The sequence below is a fragment of the Lepidothrix coronata genome, unplaced genomic scaffold (genome assembly GCF_001604755.1).
Source record: "Lepidothrix coronata isolate B3197 unplaced genomic scaffold, Lepidothrix_coronata-1.0 Scaffold1, whole genome shotgun sequence".
NCBI lineage: Eukaryota > Metazoa > Chordata > Aves > Passeriformes > Pipridae > Lepidothrix > Lepidothrix coronata.
Genome location: NW_016690181.1, coordinates 1,494,381 through 1,516,447, shown reverse-complemented (window position 1 = coordinate 1,516,447; position 22,067 = coordinate 1,494,381). Strand labels below are relative to the sequence as shown.

The following is a 22,067-nucleotide window of genomic DNA, read 5'->3' as shown; positions in this document are numbered from 1 at the left end:
TATGATAGTCCATCTTAAAAAAAAACAGGGCCCTTTTTTTAGGGTTTGCCCTTCCCAAGCAGAACAAACCCAAGAGAAAGAAATTAGACTGAGCATTAACCATCTGAGGATTGAGATTCTTTACACCTTATTCCAGATAGCTTTAAAATAAGTCTTTACATCTGACACCTGTTGAGCATTTCTGGATTCTCATTCTAGGGTAAACATTACCACAGGACATGAGTCTTACTCTGAAAATGTCTATTTCAGAGAATCACCCTACTGATTCTCAAGGGTGTATAGATGTTCTTCATTTTTTATGTTAAACCATATTTCAAACTTATGAGCTGATGCAAGTGGCCTCATTTGACTTTATGAGGTTCATTTTTTAAGTGGGAGGTGTGCTGGAACATGTAATTTCAGTAGTCTGTATTTTAGGCATCTCCATACCACCAGTCAGGGTGGCAGAGAGGCACTTGGGCTCAGAACAACTTCTGCAGCTGAGCAGAGCTGCTGCTGGTGTCATGTTCCTGCAAGCACCATGGGCCTGGGGGTAGCTCAGGAGATGTTGACTCTTGTCTTCCCAGTTGCTGCTGAGCTTGGAGCTGGAACTGCTCCTGACCGGAGGCTCTTGTCCTTGTGGGAGCCAAGGAGCCCATGCCTGGCACCAGCAGGGACCCAGCCCTCCTGCCTGCCTCAGCCCCTGGTTCACATTACAGAGTCTGACCTGTAGTAGAAGCAAATGTCAAAACTTGCTCCTAAACTTGCTATGCAACATGGCAGCTCCTCACTCTTCTCATGATCTCAAGAACTACTTCCAGCTTCCAAAACCCAGCAGAAGCCAGAACTCCTGCTTTGTACAAAGGTGAGAGCTTAACCTGCCCCTCTTCTATTAATGGGCTGCTGTTCTCCCAGCTGCACAAACCCTGCAAAAACAAGGAGCCCTTGCCTGGCAGGGACATGAGGTATGACTTGACCTGAGATGCAGTGCATCTTACCCTTGTTAAAACATGGCTTATGCTGAACTCAGAACCATGTATCCAATTGTTCCCCTTACCTTCCCTCACATGCATTATTATATGAGACCTCTTGCAATCCTTATATATTTTAATATAAACACTGATTTTGGATACACCAGAGCTGGCCTTGCCTGCTGCTTTTATCATGGGGCAAAGTACCAGCCAAGGCCCAAATAATACAGATTTCTTAATGCTGATAAAAATCAGCATGTTGGCAGAAAGGCACATGGAGTTGCTGGAATATGTTGTCATACATTTCTAACAGGCAATCCCTTTTAGCAGGCAGAGACCTTCATATTTAAGTCTTCTAGAAGTTTCAGTGATGAAAAATTTGCATTTGAGAAAAACAGAGCAGAAAAGTGTGTATGTGTTCTTCACATGAACATATGATACATTGCAGTAATCAAGTAATGATCATGCAAGTGCATAGGATAGATCCCCATATTCTGCTCAAGGATGAAAACACAAGGTCTCTGTAACCAGATGCAAGAACAACAATTCAGTCCCTCACCAATGCATTGTCATGAATTTTTGGGATTTTGAACTGTAAAAACTAATCTGTCGGTGTGAGACAGGGGCAATATAGTGGTCCAGAAGAATGTTATGGTCCCACACTCATCAGAAGACTCTTTTGGTCCACTACTGTCACCCCTGCCCCCTCCAAATTTCATGATCCTTAAATGTCTTTGATCTAAATCTATATCCTGAGCACATAATGGAAAAACAAACACATTGCTGTGTGGGATTAAGAAATGGAGACAAGAAGTTACTTGTCATAAGTATAATTATGATAAATAATTATAACCCAGGAGTTCAAAACTTTTTTCTCTCTCATCATGATTTTAGGTTCCTTACCCCTTGTAAGGAGCAGACATTAAACCAAAAACTGATCAATAATTTTTTTCAGTTTTTACTGTCTACAAAATTCTTCATCCTATACGTGGTCCAGAATTTCAGTATCCTACCAAGCTGAAGATACCAGACATTGTAAGCTAAATATTTGCAAGATGAAATGCCACAAAGACCCCAGACTAATAGAGTATATCCTGTGAAAATACAGTATAATCTTTTAGTGACAGTGATTTTTATTTTTTTAATAATAATCCTAATATTGGGCAAACACAAAAGCTAAACTTTGAAACGTGCACGTGAAAAAAACAAAAATACTGTGAATATGAATTTGTTTAAATTTCTTGGTGCATGAATTCTACCAGGACTACCTGGTAAGTAACTTATCACAAAGCTCACATCTGCCTGTTCACACTATTACTTAAGTTTTCAGATAAAGCTCCTTTTCATCTTGATTTTGGCTCAGCAGAACCTGTCTGCATGAATTATAGTTCAAATTGCCACAGAATTATCTGCTTCGGAAGCAGATATTTTGTGGGACAACATTGTAATACAAATCACACTTAAACTTCTCTGATCTTGACATAAAGGAAACAAAGCTTATATTTACTGCACAAAAAACAAAGTAGCAGAATGAAAACCCCAATCAAAATCAGTAATGTCTAACAAAAATAAATCTATGACTGATACTCGAGCACAAGAAATAGCCCTACCACATTCAAGCATCATTCCTTTTACAGAATCACTTGTTAGTTTTTTCCTGATGGAGCAAGGAAGTGCTGAAGCCTTTACAGCAGAACATGCATCACAGTTACTTTTTCCTCTTTCAATTACAAAACGTATCGTGGAACAGAAAGCTTATCAATGGATTTCTTTTACAAGTAAGTGAGGGATTAAATAGTAGATATTCTCCCTGCTCCAAATAAATTGTAACAGAGAAATATAACAAGTAATTATGAAAACTGAGCCACCTGGTCTGGTTGAAGGTGTCCCTGCTCATTGCAGGGGTTTGGAACTACATGACCTTTAAAGGTCCCATCCAATCCAAGCCATTCCATGATTCTATGAAAATCATAAATGTAAGTAGAATAAAATGATCCAACTATAGACTTAAGGTTGTTTCGCTTGTAACACACAAACTATTGTCATCATTATTTATCTACCTGAGCCTTTTCGCCATTTGGTTCTAAATTCTCTTTTTTATAATACCTTGAAATCACCTTTGTCTGGCACAGAAGTTTCGTCTTTCTTTTCTTGAGGTTCACCATCTCTCAAAGAATCGAAGTCTGAGTCTTCATCCTGAAGAAAGAAAGAAATGATAAACAATAGCGTTAAAACAACAGCAGAAGCATTATCAGGGTAGATAATTAATTTCTACTTGCAATAATTTATGCTGAAACCTCGATTAGAACAGCTGTTGGTTACACCCAGTTGAGTTACTGCTCTCAGATTAATGAACAAACCACCACATGGTTTGGCACACACTGGCACAAAATCTATATCGGGGTACCCTTTCAACAAGTCAATGAAGGAAGAGCCATCACAGCTGTGAGATAACCAAAATGTGTCTCTGTAATTATTCTGTGAATAAAGGTTTGCTTTTTGTTTTGAATATGATCTTTTGGCAATCTGCTCCTGCTCTTAGCTGTGTTAAACCCCAGTTTGAAATATCCCAGAACATATTCTCTGAGTTCAAACACAGAGTGTGAAGCTTGTTGCAGTTGCAAAATTTTAAATTTAATGTTTCCATTTTTTTCAGGAAATGAAAGTTCCAAAATAATTCTACAATGTAGGGTGCCTCCTTTTGAAACACTTTGTAGAACACTATTAAAGGACAGTTCCTACAAAAAAATTTTGAAAATATTTTGTTTCCAGAGTACTTCCTGAAGTGATGTGCCTCCATTCAGTCAGGGAGCACACAGAACAATGCATAATGTACTACTAGTTTAAACTAAAGGCAGATCTTGAAATGATGAAGAGAATGCAAAGCAAATGAAAAAGTCAGAACTAAAAAGGGAATGTGTAAATAAAATTCAGTTCTCTATTCCTGGTCTCTATCCTGTCCTTATCCCATTTTTAATAACAAAAAGTATGGGTTGGAGACATTATTATACATGTAAAAATTTTGTTATTGATACAGAAATATGAAGTTTTTAATAAAAGTAGCATTCAATTACAAAAGAAAAAAGGCGTTTTAAGTCTGGGTTCAGGCTGATAATTCAGCCCCTAAAGAATGTTTCCTTCCCTGTTCATTTTTTCCACTTTCTCATCTTTTAATGTCCCCTTAAGACCTTGACTTCTCTCATTTTTTCTATGAAGATGAGTTCTTTGGCTCCTGTGGATTCAGGAGGACTTTTGCCGCTGAGAGCCTTTCAGGGAATATTTCACCTTAAATTCCTCAAGGCAGAGACATTGCTGCCTAGTCCCATCAGACAGCAAGTTTGTACACTAGCTTGAATACAAACATGCTCACAAAGCAGGATTTTGTTTTCTGTCAAATGCAGAGGACCTGAAGCAAATTTTTGAAGCCATTTTCTTACCTCTAGTCCTTTTGCCTTTGATGACATCATGGTCTTCCCTGGATTCATGTAATAGAGTGTTTCTGGCACCTCAATGGGCAGCAATTCTTGGGACACATTTTCAGCATTTACTTCTGGCACCTCTACAGGTAGGAATTCTTTAGACAAGTTTTCAGGATTTACTTCTGTCACCTCTACAGATAGGAATTCTTTAGACATGTTTTCAGGATATACTCCTGGCATCTCCGTAGGCAGCGGTTCTAGGGATGTCTTTTCAGGATATACTCCTGGCATCTCCGTAGGCAGTGGTTCTAGGGATGTCTTTTCAGGATATACTCCTGGCATCTCCATGGGCAGTGGTTCTAGAGACGTCTTTTCAGGATATACTCCTGGCAACTCCATGGGCAGCGGTTCTAGAGATGTCTTTTCAGGATATACTCCTGGCAACTCCATGGGCAGCGGTTCTAGAGATGTCTTTTCAGGATATACTCCTGGCAACTCCATGGGCAGCGGTTCTAGAGATGTCTTTTCAGGATATACTCCTGGCAACTCCATGGGCAGCGGTTCTAGAGACAGGTTTTCAGGATCTACTCCTGGCACCTCCACAGGCAGCACTTCCCAAGACATGTTTGCAGGATGTACTCCTGTGGGAGTCAATGACAAGTTATTTTATAAAATGACCTGAGGCCCCACCCATCTCATCTCTGTAAGTAAAGGACTCCCCTCCCACTGCCGAAGACAGTGGAGTGCCAAGGATAGACTGCTTCAGGGAAGGACCTTGCAGCACAAGCACAACAGCCAAAAGGAACGTGGTATCTTCCTGTGGCTGGGAACCTCTCCCAACCTGTGCCTGCCCCATGGGTCCTGCACTGCTGCCATCCTTTTGCTGTGGTTAGCAGAGTCATGGGCTGTCCTGCCAAGCAGAGGAGAAGCACAGAGAGCACCACCTCTGAGACCTGCTCCTTCAAAGCCATTTTTTCCCCACTGTGGCATAGGGACTGTCCTGAGCAGAGACAGCTCCTGTAGGGGGGACATTGAACCCTGAAAAAGGCCTCTGAGTGTAAATAGCTACCACTGACTTACCTGTGTGCAGGCACATGCCTGTGCACTTTAGTCAAACCTCCCCATAGGTGGGGGGACCTGAAAAGAGATCCTGCTGCCTGGAAAGAGGCATTGCCCTGTGCCACTGGAGTAGCAGTATCAGATTGTGTGTGATAGGACAGTGGGGGAGAAGGAAGTGGACATTTGCAGGTGTTAACAAAGGTCCTAAAGTCATGCAAGCATGACCCAGGATTACTGCTTCATCTGGCAGTACCTTAAATACAACCAAAAAAAGCAAGGAAATCTGTAATAGCTGTGAAAAGCTGGTAGAAGTTATGCTTTTATAAATTTTCCAGAGAAAGGCAATTGAACTTCACATGACAACTGCGGAAAATCTCTGTCAAGATGAATGGAATATAGTATCCAGTGGTTAAGTTCTATTAGTTTTATTTTTACAGAGATTTTGTTCAGCTAAAGAGCATGAACGAACAAAAGAGCACATGAACATCTCCAGGCATACCCAGTGGAAATTATCATCTTCAAAGACAGAAAAACAAATAAATAACAAACTAGCAGCTCCAGTAACTGTAGGCTGTGTCATAGCATCTGCATTTGCAGCATGAAAAGTAGCTCTGCCCACACTGGAAGTTCAAGAGCATCTTTTGGCCTCAGGTCACGGACACACTGTGCTGCATCCTGGAGAACTCCTTTTGCAGCTTAATTTAAAGAACAACAGTCATCCTTTTTTTTTTTTTTTTACCTGATCAGAAAAGAAGACCTGGTTGACCTTGGAAGACCTGTCATGGGACACTAAAAATACCATGATACTTGTTATTAGAGCAGGTCAACTTTGCCCAGGCTGATTAGTTCAGAGAATCATTAGCATAAGTGATGTAACAGAAACCCCTCTAAAGCTGATGAACCTTACAAAAGTTGAGATTCCTTGTCCTCAAGAAAACCTGTGGAGAAGAAAGATGGATTTTGTGTAGAGGTTTCCATATCTGCAGAGTGAATTCCTCATAATACGCATGCTTAGCTATCTAGAATGATCTTGCGACCTTCAGCTAAATCAAGTGCTGAAGTCACTACTCTGTGTGACTCCACAGGGAATGCCATAAAGAAAGAAAACTCCAAGGCTCTCATGAACAACTGAATGAGTGTTATCTCATTTAAAATCTGAATGTACAAAGCTAGATGGTTTCAACTTGTAGAATGAAAAGCAGAGTCTTCAAGTGGAATGATTTTATTTATTCACATTTCATACTTCAGTAATTTAAGGATAGATTAAGCAAAATAACCCACCTGTTTCAAAGATTTAAGTGTAGTTGCCCTGGCAGCAAACCACACACTACTCCTTTAGTGTAGTACTTATCACAGTTTTATCTTGCTTATCACACAGAATGTGCCAAAACCAGTACAACCTTGTACATCCTCTACTGCTTAGTTTTCTTACTCGCACTACAATGCAGTTTGTAGAAGCATCACTAACTTGGCAGAGGTACCTGTATTACATCTGACTGCAGAGACAAGCTGTGGAGAAATGGTAGCTCCATGACAAACATGTTTTTCAACATGTTCAGATGTAGCTGTGTGATTTCTTTTGTCATAGTCTTGGACTAGTTTGAAACTGCTGATAGCCAGGTCCCCCTAAATGCCTTGCAACAGTATATGCTTGCCTAGCTTTCAAACAGGCCAGGCAAAATGAGCCTGAGGTTATTCTGACAAGGTGGAAATACAACCAAGACTGGCTGTGACCATCTCACTATTCTCTGACATATAGATATTTCTAAACAAAAAACAGCACTGGAGAGCAGAGTCAGATGGACATTCTGGCTCAGCTACATACTCTTTCTGCAGGAGGAGTGGTGTCTTAGGCCATCAGTTTAGCAGTTAGTGAAGGAAGGAGATGTGAAGCAGGAGAGAAAATTCACGGGAGACAGGGGCACTACTGCTGTGTGTTATCTTAGCCATATAACAAGTAAGACAGAATCTTCTGGAAAATTATTTTAAAGTAAGTTTAAAAGTGCTAGAATATATCCTAGTTAAGACACGGTGACCATACTGAGAAAAGCATGGCACTTTATATCCATTATACAAATGCATCAGCATTTGTATACATGTAGCATATAACTAGAACACAGCTTCGATACTGAGAGTTATTACTTTCCCAGTAGAGATAGTAACACCATTAATGACTTTGTACATCACTGCACTCACAGTTAAATAGACTTTATGTTTCTTTCATGCTACAGTTACTGATGCACTGAATAAAGCCCAGAACTTACCATACCAGTCTTAGAGCTGCCTAATTGAAGTGTAAATTTATGCTCCATTTTATCTCTCTCAGTTTTTATGCATGGTGCATATCTACAGTCCTCAATGGTTACCTGTACAGTGAGAAAGTCCTCTGCACCTGGAGTTCTCTCACTGTGGGATGTTTTTCTATACTTGGAGAAAGTTTCCCAGGACTGCAGTAAACTAGAAGAGCAGTTCCCAAAGTTTTTTGAATCACTGTTGACTCTCAACATTTCTGCAGGCTTACATGCAAGTTTATCATATCCTCATGAGATGGAAACCAGCAATATGACCAGTATAATGCTTCCTCCCACTGTGGGTTACAGACCATCAGTTCCTGCACCTGCAGAGATCATGGACTAGAGATTAAGAGTGACCAGGAATATGAAGGATTTTCTGAATACTTATCTGTATGTGGGAACAAAAGATTTAACCTTTAACAAATTCTAGGATATCATCTGTTAAATCTCAAAACCAAATTACGACATATTTGGGTTAGTAGATACTAAGCCAAAAGAAATGCAGCTTAAGGAGGAATTTGGAGTATGATTTTCTTTTAAGACTGGGTGACATCCAGTTGAATAGCAGAAATTGCAAAATTAAAGAAACAACTGTCAATTGCACAAGATTTAGAAGCGCATATTAACTTATGTAGAAACTTGCAGCTCCTTACCTGATAGTTATCAGCCTCTGAGGATACTCCATTACCTCAGCAGAAGAAAGGAAATAGGAGGGGAGCAATCTAATTTACAGATTATTAGCTGAGGGAGGGTGCAATAAGCAGCAGTTGGCAGGAAAAGTCAGTCTGCTAGAGGGCAAGGCACCATCTTTTCCCAGTGTTTAAAGGCAGAAAAAAAGAAGAGAGAGCTGGGAGCTAGGAAGTGCTCACAGTGTGCATATCAGGTGTCTGTAAAACCAAATGATCAGAACCCCAGTAGTGAGATTTAATGCTATGACATTTTCTGGATTAGAGATTTTTAGTTGCTATTCTTTTTAAAGGACCAGTCTACCAAGACTGCTTTGAAGAAACTAGAGTATCTCCATTTTAAATGTTTGTCTTCACCACCTTTTGTTCCTGATTTCCTCTTTTGTTTCTTCTTTCCATTCCTTGACACCTTTTCTTTACCACTGACTTCTTAGATTTCCAAAATATATATTTCCTTCCTTTGTCCATCTCAATACTACATAGCTGTAATTCAATTTTTCACTTTTTCTTGAGTATTATAGTTTGTTTCCCTTCTCTCCTTTCTCCCTCCTTGCTTTTTATACCCTCTGTTTTCTTAATCTTTCCCCTTTGTCTCACATGTCTCCTACATACTGTAATTGTACCTCTGTAAGCTTCAAGTTTAAATGATGAAGGTTTGGTCATATTTGGAATAAGCATGAATACTACAAGAATTGGGGCAGCTGGAATCAGGCTCTGACATCTGGATAAGCAATAGTGGGTTGAAGTGAATATAAAGGAGACCTCAGGGGCCCGGGAGGAAGCAACTGAAGACATGACAGGACATCCTAGAGTTTTGATATCATCTGATAGAGGGGTGAGAGAAGTGCTTTATGAACACTGAAGATGTGCTGGGCTTCAACTGGAACCCTGCAAGGGACAGACTTTCAGGAGGAACTCAAAGGTACAAAATTTGAATGGCATGAAGGACACAGAGCTCTCACCCATTGCTAACTGCTGACCAGCATACCATGGCCAGGTATGGTATGCATGAGGTATGGTATTCCTCCATGAGGAAATGAGGCCCTGATGGCCTCCTCTGCAGCATTACCATTCTAGAAGACAGTGAGATATTGTACACACATAGCAGAGCTATACATGTAAACAGGTTTTGGCACAGGGTTTCTCAGAAGGGAGTCCTCTACCACCCATGTTCTCCTTTATCTGCTGTGGCAAACACATTTCCCATCACTCATGTGGGGCAACCTGTAGTCACAAATGAATAGCTCACTTCACTTAGAATGTTTGCAGTAATCTCTCGTTTGATCACTTTTTGTGTTACAGAACAGTGTAAAATGCTTCTGCTTCCTAAGTGGCACTCACCCAATAAGACTCTTCAAATTCTCACATGCCTTGTGAGGGGTTAAAGAATCCCATTGCTGCTCTCCTTAGGTTCCTATGGTCTGAGTCACCCCACCGAGCTGCCCAGTTCTTCATGCACCTTAGTGACAATTGGAAGGGCTGGGGCAAATGTGCAATTGCATGCTAATCCCTTCACTTACTTGTAGATAATGAATAGGTAAGAAGGAAAAGCCAGACACAGAAAAGATGCAAAACATATTAATTACAAGTAAGGAGGTCAGCGTGTTAGTTTGTAGTTCCTATTACCACATCTTCTAAAACATTTAAGAAAAAAAATGCTAACTCCTGCTGATGCTGACACCATGATACAGTGTGGGCTTAGATTTTTGCATTGCTTCTCTCCCCTCTATTGTATTTCCTCTCTTGAAGGGATAATTCCATGAAGACACTCCTTTTTCCTGTAAAAGGGGACACTCCCAACCTGCAAAACCCAAAAGGGCTTTTAAATGCCCACATTTACAGCTGTTACCTACATTCTTTCAATGCCTCAGTACAGCCCAGAGACCGAGCACAGGAAACATACCCCATTAGCAGCTGAACCAGAACAAAAAATGCCGGCAGACAAAGCCACACTGGCCATGCTGGCCTGAAAGAACGGATTTCTGTAAGTGTTCTGTGCAATTAGTTAATAAATGCAATGTTAAAAAGCAAGCTGAACCCACCAAATTAACCAACTCTTTAAGTCATAAACAAAGCACATCTACTAAACATGGACCAGGAGTGCTGACAGATGGTAGTCAGGAGAACAGGCCACTGCTAAGGAGCAATCACCTGGAGACACTTCTACAGTATCTCAGAGAAGAAGAAAACAACTGAAGATGACAATGACGGGGCTGGTGTCTTTCACCTCTGCTCAAGGGGTTGCTACATATCTCTGGGCGAAGGCACCCAGTGCCCCAGGAAAAGGTTGTCTGGGTGCAGGCTTGAGCCAGACCTTTTTAAGGGTCTGTAGCAATGCAGGACATGAAGGTATTTTCAGGGTAACAAGCAAAGGCTTTGCTTGTAACTCAGGTGACTGTGGGTTTATCTGAAAGAAGAAAGGCATGGATGTTTCAGGATTGCAAGGGGAGAATAGACAAGATCCAGTTATGGTCTAAGAGCTTTTCCCACACTGAGAGCATCACTAGGAGCTATCATGTGGGCCTAGTCAAACTGCTGGCACTGGCAGGTGCAGCAGTGGCACACTGGGAATAAATGGGGCCTCCCTCTTTTAAACTAGCTGTTGCTGGTTTAACAGAAGACATCAAGGGAAGCAAAAGGGTATAGTTAAATGCAGAGATGGGAAGAGAGAGGCAGGCTTCTTGAAATTTGATGTCATCAAAGGACTTGGATGTTCAGGGCAGGAACTTCATTTGCAGACCTTTAGGATGCCCGAAACCTCAGCTCCAAGATGGGCTGCTGAGAGAAGTAACAAACACATGTGTCACACCAAATGGGTTTGTCATAATGATACTCACGGAAGCCTGGGAGGGAGTTAGAGCTGGGACAGAGGAGAGGCAATGCCCAGAGGGACCAGATGACTCAGCAACAGGGATCACAAAGAGGGGAGCCCTTGATGAGCACCAGCAAGTAAACAGCCATTTCAGCACACTAGAGGTTTGAACCAGGACTGCAAATTGGACAGAGGTGTGAGGGCGTGGAAAATCAGCTGGGGTAAGGACACAGCACACCCAAGGGTCTGAGGTCATCAGAGGTGAGACTAAAGTCAACAAAGGCTAGAGGAAGACATGGCATAAAGGAATGCTTGAAGGAAGAGAGACAGATTAGGACAGCAAGAGGGAAGAGAAATTTTCAGCCTTTTTGAATAAAAAATTTACTTTCTATTTTGGTTAAGATACAAGATATTCATAGCTCTGTGTTTGCCATTACATGTTACTTCAGCACAGACAAGTTGCTGCATTTCATTTAAATTTTAAGTAATTAAGGGCTGACTGCAGCATTAAATCCTTTTTTTTATTAGGTTAGTATCTGTTGTAATGAAACAGGTTTACATAGCATTTTTGTTACTAAAATCCTTCATAAAGCAAATAATTATTTTGGTTTTCACTTCAAAAATAAGCAGTTTCAACAAATTACCTTGTGCTATTTATAGTAGTTGCATAGATCCTGTGTTGCTTGTAGACAGTCGGGGATTGACAATGTCATTACCCATGAATTACCCTTGGATATCAGTGTAAAGCATTTAACTTGCCTTCTGACCACAAAATCTGTCTCTCATTTTTTGATGTTTTAATTCTCACAGCATCCATCCCATAATAACAAGAAATACTACAAAAACTCTTGAAATTAATAGGATGTGGATACTGGGCTGAATCCTCTAAATACCACGACTATTCAGTGAAAAGCAGAACCCTGGATTAGGCACTTACGCCTGCACTAGAAGAGCTGATCCTGACTCACAGTACAGTTTGAAACAGTAATTCCAAGAGATTTTCAAAAACTAAATACTGCTGATGTAATAAAGCTTCTACATTGAGAAGTATAGAAAATCTGAAATCTCACATTATCTTTCATGTTTAGCTTGGCACATTATTTCTAACAAAATTTCTTACTGACACTATGGAAAATATAGTTTTCATGTTCTTTGAAATTGTCCAAATGTATTATGTATTTTTCTGTTGCGCTAGATTTGTAATAAATTAAATATCTGTAGCTAATTTGTCTTCACTTTGCGCATAACTTCTGGCAGTGTAGCGAATTTGGAAAGAATTTGTACTGCTGTCCCAGATTCATGCATTTAAAAAACTTGCCGATAAACCCTATATTTCCTAATCTTTAATTTACTGCATATACACATATATGCATGGGAAAAAAGTTCACCAGCAGTGAAATCCAAGATAAATAAAGCACAAGCCTAATAATTATTTTGTTTGATTGGTTTATCTAGGATTGCCATGTGGTAGAGAGAAACCACAGGTCTGTAAGTTTCCAAAGTTTATTGTGCTCATTCACAGACAGGTCTTGATTCTTTTGCAAGAAGAAAAAAATCATGCAGATATTTTTGTGGAACTCGGGAGAGTGTTTATTTTTTGCGCTGTCGTTTCTGCTCTATGGCGGAATTCAAAGCCTGAAGGATCAGGTGTTGGTTGTTCCGAATATTGTAGCTGGTCAGTTCTATCAGCTTGTCAAAGTCCTCCCCTGTGTAGGTAAAGCTGTTTAAGCAGTATGGGGAAAAAATGGTAGAAACATCGACGTTGCCCTGCGCCATCTCAGCAGGGCTGCGCTCCACACCTAACAAATAAAGAAAGGTTGTCAGTGGGGTAGAGATTTGGGCCCATCTCCCACTTTCCAGGTGGAGCACAAGTTACTCTTCGCTGCCTTGACAATTGCATTTCTCTCCCATGGGAAGGACAGCAGGGGAGGGAGGAGACCACACTAGACCATGTGTCCCATCCCAACACAGCCAAAGGGCAGGCAGGTGGTGGGAAGACCACCTCTGTCCCATTGCTTACCTGGCTCTTTGTATTTTCTGAAGGAGTCATTCACCAGTGGGAAAAACACCACTGTCGGTGCCTCTGGGGTCTCTGTGTCTTCAAAGATGTAGCACTCCTTTAGATTTTTCTTTTCTTCTTCACTCATATGGATTTTGGGAAATGGGATTCCCTGTTTTTGGAAGTATTTGGAGGCCTCTTCCAAAGGCTGAATTCAGAAAAAAAAAAGAAAAGGTCAGAAATTCTGCCACACCCCACCACTTTTCTTAGTGCACAATGCATCCATCAAAAGATCTTCAAAAAGATATGGGAGCAGGGTTTGCTGTCAATATTTCTTCTGTCCTTGTCTCTTACGTGAGATATTAAGTACCAGTTATTAACAGAACAACAGGTCAAGGCTCAGCCTCCAACTTGCACTCCTGATGGTTGTTCTACCTCACCCTCCTCAACAGCCTTAACCTACAACATAGGTAAGATGTTCAAGGCTGTGGGAAGGGTGGCCTAGAAGCTCAGGACACAGAAACACACCTGTCTCGGAGAAAATCCTAAAATGAGTAGAATGGACAGGAATCTGAAATAGCATGGTTTTTAAACGCAGATTCAGAGAAATACAAACACTTTTTTGACTCAGTATGAAATATTTAAAAGCCTCCAACTGTCTTAGATGCCTTAGGATGGTTCTGAAAAGTGATGTAAGCAAAGAGTGATCTGGGAGCAAATACCATCTAAACTGAAATGTTAATCTTGCAGTAATTTTTGAAAATAGGATTTTTGTTTCTGAGTCTGGTTGGCATGTATGAAAATTTTAATCTTCAAGAACTTCCATCTTATCCATATCTAGTAACAGGAATTATATACCAGATTATTAGCTGGTATTTGAAACAGTAGATATGGTGTCAAAGGACAATTCTTTTCCATGATTTAGAATAACAACAAAAAAATCAGTTACTGTTCTAAAGACAACTGGACAAATTACTTCTAATTATACTGCATGTGGGTAACTTTAGATGAATATCACAAGACAACCAAAATGAGTTAATCAGTGGTGGTACTAGTACCAGATAAGCACTCCATGTGAAGTTTTGTCTTGATAGCCATATCAAGATCACAGGAGCACACACATTTAGAAGATAGCATTTAGCTATTAGAGGGTTAATTCAAATGAAATATTTAGAAGAACTGATACCACTTCTGTTCTCTTTAGGAGATTTTCCATGTTTTACCAGCACCACTTGAGACACCTAAGCATCTGCATAATGGAATCTGCAGACCAAGAATCCTTCTCTCCCATCAGTTTATTCTACGTAAATTATTCTGAATTCTCAGAACATAAGGAGGGCTAAGAGGACTAAAAGCCAGCAGTCAGTATAAAAAAAAAATAGAGTGGTCATCGCACCAGTGTCTGTGATCCAGAAGAATAGTTTAAGTGCAGGACAACATCCACTTTCCTCTCCGACCTCATGAGTGGTGGATAGCTAATATCGATGTATCCTGCCGTGTCTGCCAGGCACATGAACTCTGCTGTTTCTGTCAGCTGGTTGGGGAAATGCTCTAGTACAGTATCTAAAAGGAAATATTTTTTACAATGAGCGATTCACTGAAGTAATATCTCTGTTGTTTGACTAATAAGGGAGGAAAAATTACTCTTGACTCCCCATTACATTTTCTTTCCAAGATCCTGGCACACTACAGAAGCTCAAACTTGACACAGAAAAGAGAGATCTGTTCAAGGTAAAAAGACAAGGCTCTTTCAATTCTCTTGTTGCTCTTCTTTCACTCTGATGAGCAGTAATTTCCTTTCCTGGAATCAAGGGAATTCCTGAAGCTGATTTAGCTGGATGAAATTTAAATAGTTATCTTGAAATATTTGTTTTCAAATGTTCATTCTCTTCCTTCCCTGATGAAGACACCAACCATTTAAGAAGGTAATAAATAATATTCAGGGGTGTTTACCTTTCCACATACAGAAGTTTTTGCTTTGGAGGTATGCATTGTGCACTTGGAACCCCTTCAGGAAGTTGTAGAACTTTGAAAAAATCACCCGCTCTGTCAGCAGCCGCCGAATAATGCCCACGATGCCACATTCGGGGGTCACTAAGTAAGTCTCCAACTCATGGCTCCCATCTGGTGGAGAGGGTTCATCTTCTGAAGGGTAGAGAAGATGAACAAATTGTTGTTTTTATACAGTTCTTTGCAATACTTAAAATATCAGAAGGCATTTAATACTTGCTAGAGAAAAGAAGATCCTAATAAGACATGGCAACATACAATTAAATAAATGTAAAGTAGGAACAAGAAGGAAATCAATCTTCAGTAAAGCATATTCCATGAAAAACAGAGTCAAAATGGCAACAAACTTGCCAAAGCTGGAAAAAGTGATCTACTGTTTGACAGAACCCATGAACTGATTCCTTGCGTGAAGCTCAGGGTAGGCTGAGAATCTGGACCCATTTCTTTCAAAATTGATACAAACTGACTTTTCAAAAAAAAAAAAAAGTGTCAGGAGACTTAGACATCCAGAAAAGAGCATAGAAAAAGGGTTGTGCTAAATGGCACCTTATCAGATTGGGAAAGAGGGCCTTTCTATCACAGGTATTTATTGAGCTCAGGATTCTGCAACACTTCCCTGGAGAAACTGATGAAAAGTCTGTAAACCAAACTCACTAACCACATCTGAACAAAAGGACAGTCAACACCTCTAAGGAAAACACAGGTTTACAACAAGATCAAAGAAAATTGGAATGGAGCTTCACATAATTGCTATATCTAAGTCTTCAACAACAACATAAGAAAAGCGCCATCTGCTGAGGCAGAGAACACAGCACTGAGATGTTTGTTAGAACGTGAAGGTTCACTGAAGGGCCCCTGGCAAAGACTGTTTATAAACTTCAATAGTTTCATATTTCCATAAATTCAGTTCAAAGGAGACTAATGGAAATAATATTGCTATGAAAGAATTCAGAGTGTAAACCTAGTTAGATGTAGTTGGCAATATGAAATCTTGGAATTGATGAGATAAAACAGAAATGTTACTAACCAACATCAACAGCCCTGTGTTGGGTACACCTCAGTGAGCGTCTTTCTGTAGGATCTGACGAATGCAAGGCATCCAAAAGATTGTAGGAAAAGACATTGCTCCATAGACCTGTGCAATGGTAGAGAACAGGGAAACTTCTTCAGAAACATTTTAATGGGAAATATCCCTGAAAAAAAAAAAATAACCTCTCAGTTTTGCAAGGGGTATTGGAAAGCCTCAAGGTTTTCAAATTATCACCATAATCTATATGAAGTTTTTTTCAGCAACTAGCATTCTGTCCTCAAAGAGGATCCTAAATAGTTTAAAACATTGTGCAAGGCCTTTAGCCACTATAATTCATTGCCACATACAAACTAACATTTTCCATCCTATAAGCAATTGTCATCAGAGAGCAAACCCACATCATTTCCTATAAAATAAGTGTCTGGTCTACAAAGTATGTCATACACAAGTGGATACTCAGTTAAAGTTTGGAAGCTGCTCCTGGACTGCTAACAGTCAAATGGTTAGAGCACAATTTGGGATTGTCTTTAATAAAAGACATCTTCACTGTCCCTTGTAAGATTTCTCTTTGCACGAGGTCTTGTGAATGAGACTTCTCTTCCTCTCCTCATTATTCTCATCCCCACAGTGCTTCTTCCACTTTTTCTCTCCCACTTAAAAAACATATAAAAATATCTCCACAGTGCAGAAATCTCCAAAAGCCTCTTGGATCTTGGAAAGTATTTCTTCCTCCACAACTCTGCCACAGGCCCTGAGAGGAAGAAGGCAGTGCCGCGCTTTGCCTTGAAAATCTCCAGCAGTGAAAGCTTTGCAAAAGCCATACATTGCAAAGGATGCAATAATTTGAGTTGCACAATACAATAATTATTATTCCATGAACTAGTAACAGATATAAAATTCCCTTTTAAACCTTGTTTTTTCATGAAGTGGGACAGGAAGCCAAGGGTCTGCTTCATAGGAAGTCCTTGTAAGACTAGGACTGACATAAGAAAAGTTAAAAATGCAAAATTAAGAAATCACATTAGGGCTCTCTGGCTATACACTTAGAGGTGGCAACCAGAGTTCATTTGCATATAATTACTGTCTAGTTTCTGTCAAGACAACCTCCCCTCTCTGCAGCTTGAGAAGCTTCTGTTCAGCCCTGCTGTGAGAAGGCAACTCCTCTGTTTTCTCCTGTCTTCTCTTGGTGTCTTTTCACTCCATAACTCTTCTGGCTCCCTCAGTCCTGGGACACTGTTTCTGCATTTTAATGTCTTTCAAACATTGCTATCTCCCCAGAATTTGGTTATAATTACGTAGCAATGTTGCCCTAATCTCTTGCACTGAATTTTCTTGGTACTTATATTTGCTGAAGTAAGAACTGTGGAGAGAGACACTATCTTTCACTAGGCTGACAGAGTTGAAAAGAGCAGACAAGCTCTCATACACACCAAGCATTCTTCTGGAAACCTGAGGGTCCTGTATCCCCATAAGCTCATCCAGTCTTTCCAGATCTAGCCACTGCTCTTATGAAAGGTCTTTTCTCTTTCTGCAAATGACACCTTGCTTTTATCCTTAAACGATCATGCTATCACTAATAGTACATTTTAATCATAACCCAAGAGGGCATTGCATGTGGTATCTCTAGATGGCAACATTGCTTTAACTCTCCACCTTATCCTTTATAAAGATACACCTGTGGCTATGGGGTCACCTGCCTCAGGTGCTAAGGTTGAGAAGAAAGCTCTGCCCAGGTCGGATGTGTTGGGTGTGCTTGCTATCTGGACACCTCAGGTATGAATACACTACCCCACTGTTATTGAGAAACTGCAATGGATGAACACCAAATAAGGAATACTACCTGGCGTTGCTGATTTCATGGATTTTTCACTTTATAATAAAATAATGGCCAGTCTTCGCGAGCGAAGATTTGGGAAAGGTCATTAACCCTTCGAGCCTGCGCAGTGGATTTTTTAGGTGAGACACAGTGTGCGCTGAACTGAGCCCACCCTTTAATCCTGAGATTCATCTGCCGGGGCCAAGCAAGCTTGGACAGTGGCAGTGAGGGTCTCAGAACGTAGGTTTGTTTAGAGTGACCTTCTCTTAGATGGATTGCCTTACAGGGCTGACAAGCTCCATCTGCCCGGGGGGCCGGGAATCGAACCCGGGTCGCAGCGGTGAGAGTCCTGCACCCTAACCACTAGACCACCAGAGGCCCCCTCACTTTATAAGTAAACCATTTCTTCCCAGTATCTTTGCTGGTGATGTGCTTATTTACATGTAAAATATCTGTTGTTAAGGGTTTAAGAGTAGATAGACTTGTCTACAGACAACTGCACCCCAGAGAACGAATATACACAGGGGGGTAGTAGAGATTTCCAGTATTAGCTAAAATTAAAAGAAGAATTCCCTAAAAGCCGCAAAGCTGTTTTTCATACATTGCTGGATGCTATCTACTTTACTGAAATAAGAATAATAAAACTCACTGATTTATCATGATAGCAAAATTGCAAAGGATTTAGACTACTATTAAACTTGAAAAATTATCAGTAACAGTTCAGAAAATTACTAAAAATTGCCATATTTTATAATAACCCCAGTAACAACCTTGCTTTTTGTTATAAGATCATGCCATTCAAAGCCAAAATTGATTTTAAGATTACAGTTTCAAAATACCAAGGTTTTTTGTGGAACTCTGCTGCTGACTGGTTCAAAATGAGCCTAACCTTTTCAAGCAGCCCTGAAACTTCAGGGCGTGATGGTCACTGTTCAAGATAAAAGCAACAGTGAACAATGTGATTTGAAATTTCCTCTAAGTATTTTTTAGTTCATCTCCAGTGTTTAAGGAATTCAGTCAGAGATGAGAACAACATGGTGTACAATTGGTTTCAGTCCTGCACGATGCCGGGCGCTGATTGCAATATGTAGGGTTTGCATTATTTTAAAAATAAAGGACATTTTTATGCAATTCAAATTTTTGCAATGGAGCACATCACCTTTCATGAAACAAATGCGGGATTCTGGGAGCTTCTTCATAAGGCGACCCATGAAGAACTCACTGCCAAAATCCTCTGCACGAATGAAGGCACCATATTTTAAGAACCCGACCTCATAAGGGGTGAACTCCACCCATTCTGCAGAGACATGAAACAAGCTTTAAAATCTCATTCCTATCCCTACTTCCCTGCAGGAAGGGCTCTGAAATGGTAAAAAAGCAGCTGCAGGACAAACCCTATTGTCAAGGCAACCACAGCCTGGCCCTCCTCAGGGTAAGGAAGTATCGTTCAACTGGTTTCAGCTGCTCACTCAGTAATCTTTCCCAATCTTGTTCATTCAGAACTTTCCAATGACCCTCTCCACAAAGAACATTAGTGAAGTTTATACCAAAAGGGGTCAGCCTGTTAGCCCACATGTGGAGCTAAGGTTTGTAAGTACCTTGGCTGTCCTTAAACACCTCCCCAAGATTTCTCATGTCCCCTAGAAGATTCATTCCTCCCAGAGCCTAGACACAAAGTTTAGAAATTGAAAAAGAAGTTAAGGAGGAAAAGAAACTGTTTATAAAAGCTACGGTTCAGCAGTACAAGAGGTTGTAGCACATGCAGTAACCGACAATGCAGATCATTTAAACACCGAACGAGCCCAGGTTTGCCATCACCTTTGAACTCTGAAAGGCTGTAGTCTTCCTTGATATTGAGGATCATGTAGATAGGTAGGGGATTTTGACCCTGATTCAATGCCTGTTGCTCATCTGAGAGTTTGTGGTTATTTTTCTGTAAATTGATGAGAGACAAAGGGCAAAATCAAGGGACTTTCATGTCTATGGGCTTGCAAGATTACAGTAAAATAAATATCTGTTTCCCTCTTAATTTCCTTATCCTCTATACTCATTTTGTGTCCAAACATTTTTTAACCAAGGAGTGATCTAAACATTTACACATCCACATCAGTTTATTTAATTACAGGTAGAGCTGTAGGACACTTTGAAAAAATGGTCTCCTGTTCTTCCCAGTAAATACATCCATTTTACATGGATATTTAAGTTTTCACAAGGAGGAACAGAGGAAAAGAAACCAAGTAAGAACTCTGCATTTAGGTGCTCAGATACTCCTACTTGTAGAAGGAGACACAGGTTTTCTGCCCTACAAAATACCCTTTCAGCTGCTAATTATGCATTAAGAGATATGTGGAGAAAAAACTCTCAGCAAGTTTACAGAGGACACTAAGTTGGTTGGGAATGTTGATCAGCTGGAGGGTAGGAAGGCTCTAGAGTGGGATCTGGACAGGCTGGATCAGAGGTCCAAGGTCAATTGTATGAGATTCAACAAGGTGAAGGGCCAGGTCCTGCAACTGGGTTACAGCAACCCCATGCAGCCCTACGGGCTGGGGGAAGAGTGGCTGGAAAGCTGCCCATCAGAAAAGGACCTGGGGGTGCTGTTTGACAGCTGGCTAAACACAAGCCAGCAGTGTGCCAGGTGGCAAAGAAGGCCAATGGTATTCTGGCCTGTATCAGAAATAGTGTGGCCAGCAGGACCAGGGCAGTGATTGTCCCCCTCTACTCAGCACTTGCGAGGCTGCATCTCGAGTGCTGTGCTTAGTTTTGGGTCTCTCACTACAAGAAAGCCACTGAGGTGCTGGAGCACGTCCAGAGACGGGCAATAAAGATCATGAAGGGTCTAGATAAAAAGTCTTATGAGGAGTGGCTGAGGGAGCGGGGGCTTGTTTAGCCTGGAGAAAAGGAGGCTCAGAGGTGACCTTATCACTCTCTGCGACTGCCTGAAATGAGGCTGTAGACAACTGGAGATCGGTTTCTTCTTCTAAGTAACAAGTGATAAGACAAGAGGAAATGGACTCTAAGTTTTGCTGAGAAAGTTTAGATTGGATATTAAGAAAAATTTCTTCACTGGAAGGCTGGAACAGGTTCCCCAGGGAAGTGATGGAATCACCATCTGTGAAAGTGTTCAAAACGTATGTACATGTCCCACCTGGGGACACAGTTGAGCAGTGAACATGACAGTGACAGGATAACAGTTAGACTTGATGTTCTCAGAGGTCTTTTCCAACCTCAACAATTCTAAAACCCCTTTGTTATTCCACAGAAATCATCTGCTGGATAATGCTGGCATGCTCTCAGGCTAACATCTGTCCCTGGAGCTTCATATTCTATACAACAGTATTCAGTAGCTGTTAGGGAAAACATTACCCCATCACTTAATGCTTTTTCCAGAAGAAGCCCCCAGAAATCAACACTAGAGATCTGGTAACCCTCTTGCTTCCGCAGTTTTAGCTCCTTGGCATAGTATTTCAAGCTTTCCAGGGAAAAGCAGCTTAGCTTGCATTTGGTCATATGTCTGCGGACTTCACCAATCGGTCTGGATAGATCCTTATGTGACCACTCAGTGCTCTGATACAAATGTGACAAAGTCCTGCAGAAAAGAAAAGAAGTACATTGTCATATGCTTGCGACCTATTCCACTTTTTAGACTTAGATTTAAGGTCCACATCAAATGAAGTCGCTGAGGTTCATTATAAACACCTTTTGGGCTCAGTTTATTATTGAAAAGATTTTTTGAGTTAGAGGACTCTCCCAAATCACTGGTAAAACCTGAGGACTTGCAAAAAACCCCTCCTTGCTATTAAGGTTTATGCACAAGGCTGTGATTTGCACCAGAGTGACTCAGCAGGAAAGATCCTAGAGCTGAAATAAAAAGTCAAGGAAATTGTTGTTACCTGGAAGCAGTGCCTACACTGGCTCAAGCAATGTGCTTCTAATGCAGCAATGAAAAAAGCTTGAGATTGAACCAGTACACCCTTCTTTACCAAAATGAAGAG

The 22,067-nt window shown here is 40.7% G+C and overlaps 2 protein-coding genes across 2 annotated transcripts in view; both read right to left on the bottom strand.

The window, feature by feature from the left end:
• LOC108493232 (cytosolic phospholipase A2 epsilon-like) overlaps positions 1-4,993 on the bottom strand; it is a 33,385-nt gene extending 28,392 nt beyond the window's left edge. The window contains exons 1-2 of the mRNA XM_017806404.1: positions 4,388-4,993; positions 3,057-3,146 (exon numbers count right to left, since the gene is read on the bottom strand). Of these exons, the coding sequence (XP_017661893.1) occupies positions 3,057-3,146; positions 4,388-4,993 (696 nt within the window). The remainder of the gene's footprint in view (positions 1-3,056; positions 3,147-4,387) is intronic.
• Positions 4,994-12,810: 7,817 nt separating this feature from the next.
• The window catches only part of LOC108496220 (cytosolic phospholipase A2 epsilon-like), a 31,386-nt gene continuing 22,129 nt past the window's right edge, over positions 12,811-22,067 (bottom strand). Inside the window, exons 13-20 of the mRNA XM_017812734.1 lie at positions 21,439-21,661; positions 19,894-20,008; positions 19,235-19,372; positions 16,257-16,364; positions 15,173-15,364; positions 14,616-14,782; positions 13,241-13,427; positions 12,811-13,019 (exon numbers count right to left, since the gene is read on the bottom strand). Of these exons, the coding sequence (XP_017668223.1) occupies positions 12,811-13,019; positions 13,241-13,427; positions 14,616-14,782; positions 15,173-15,364; positions 16,257-16,364; positions 19,235-19,372; positions 19,894-20,008; positions 21,439-21,661 (1,339 nt within the window). The remainder of the gene's footprint in view (positions 13,020-13,240; positions 13,428-14,615; positions 14,783-15,172; positions 15,365-16,256; positions 16,365-19,234; positions 19,373-19,893; positions 20,009-21,438; positions 21,662-22,067) is intronic.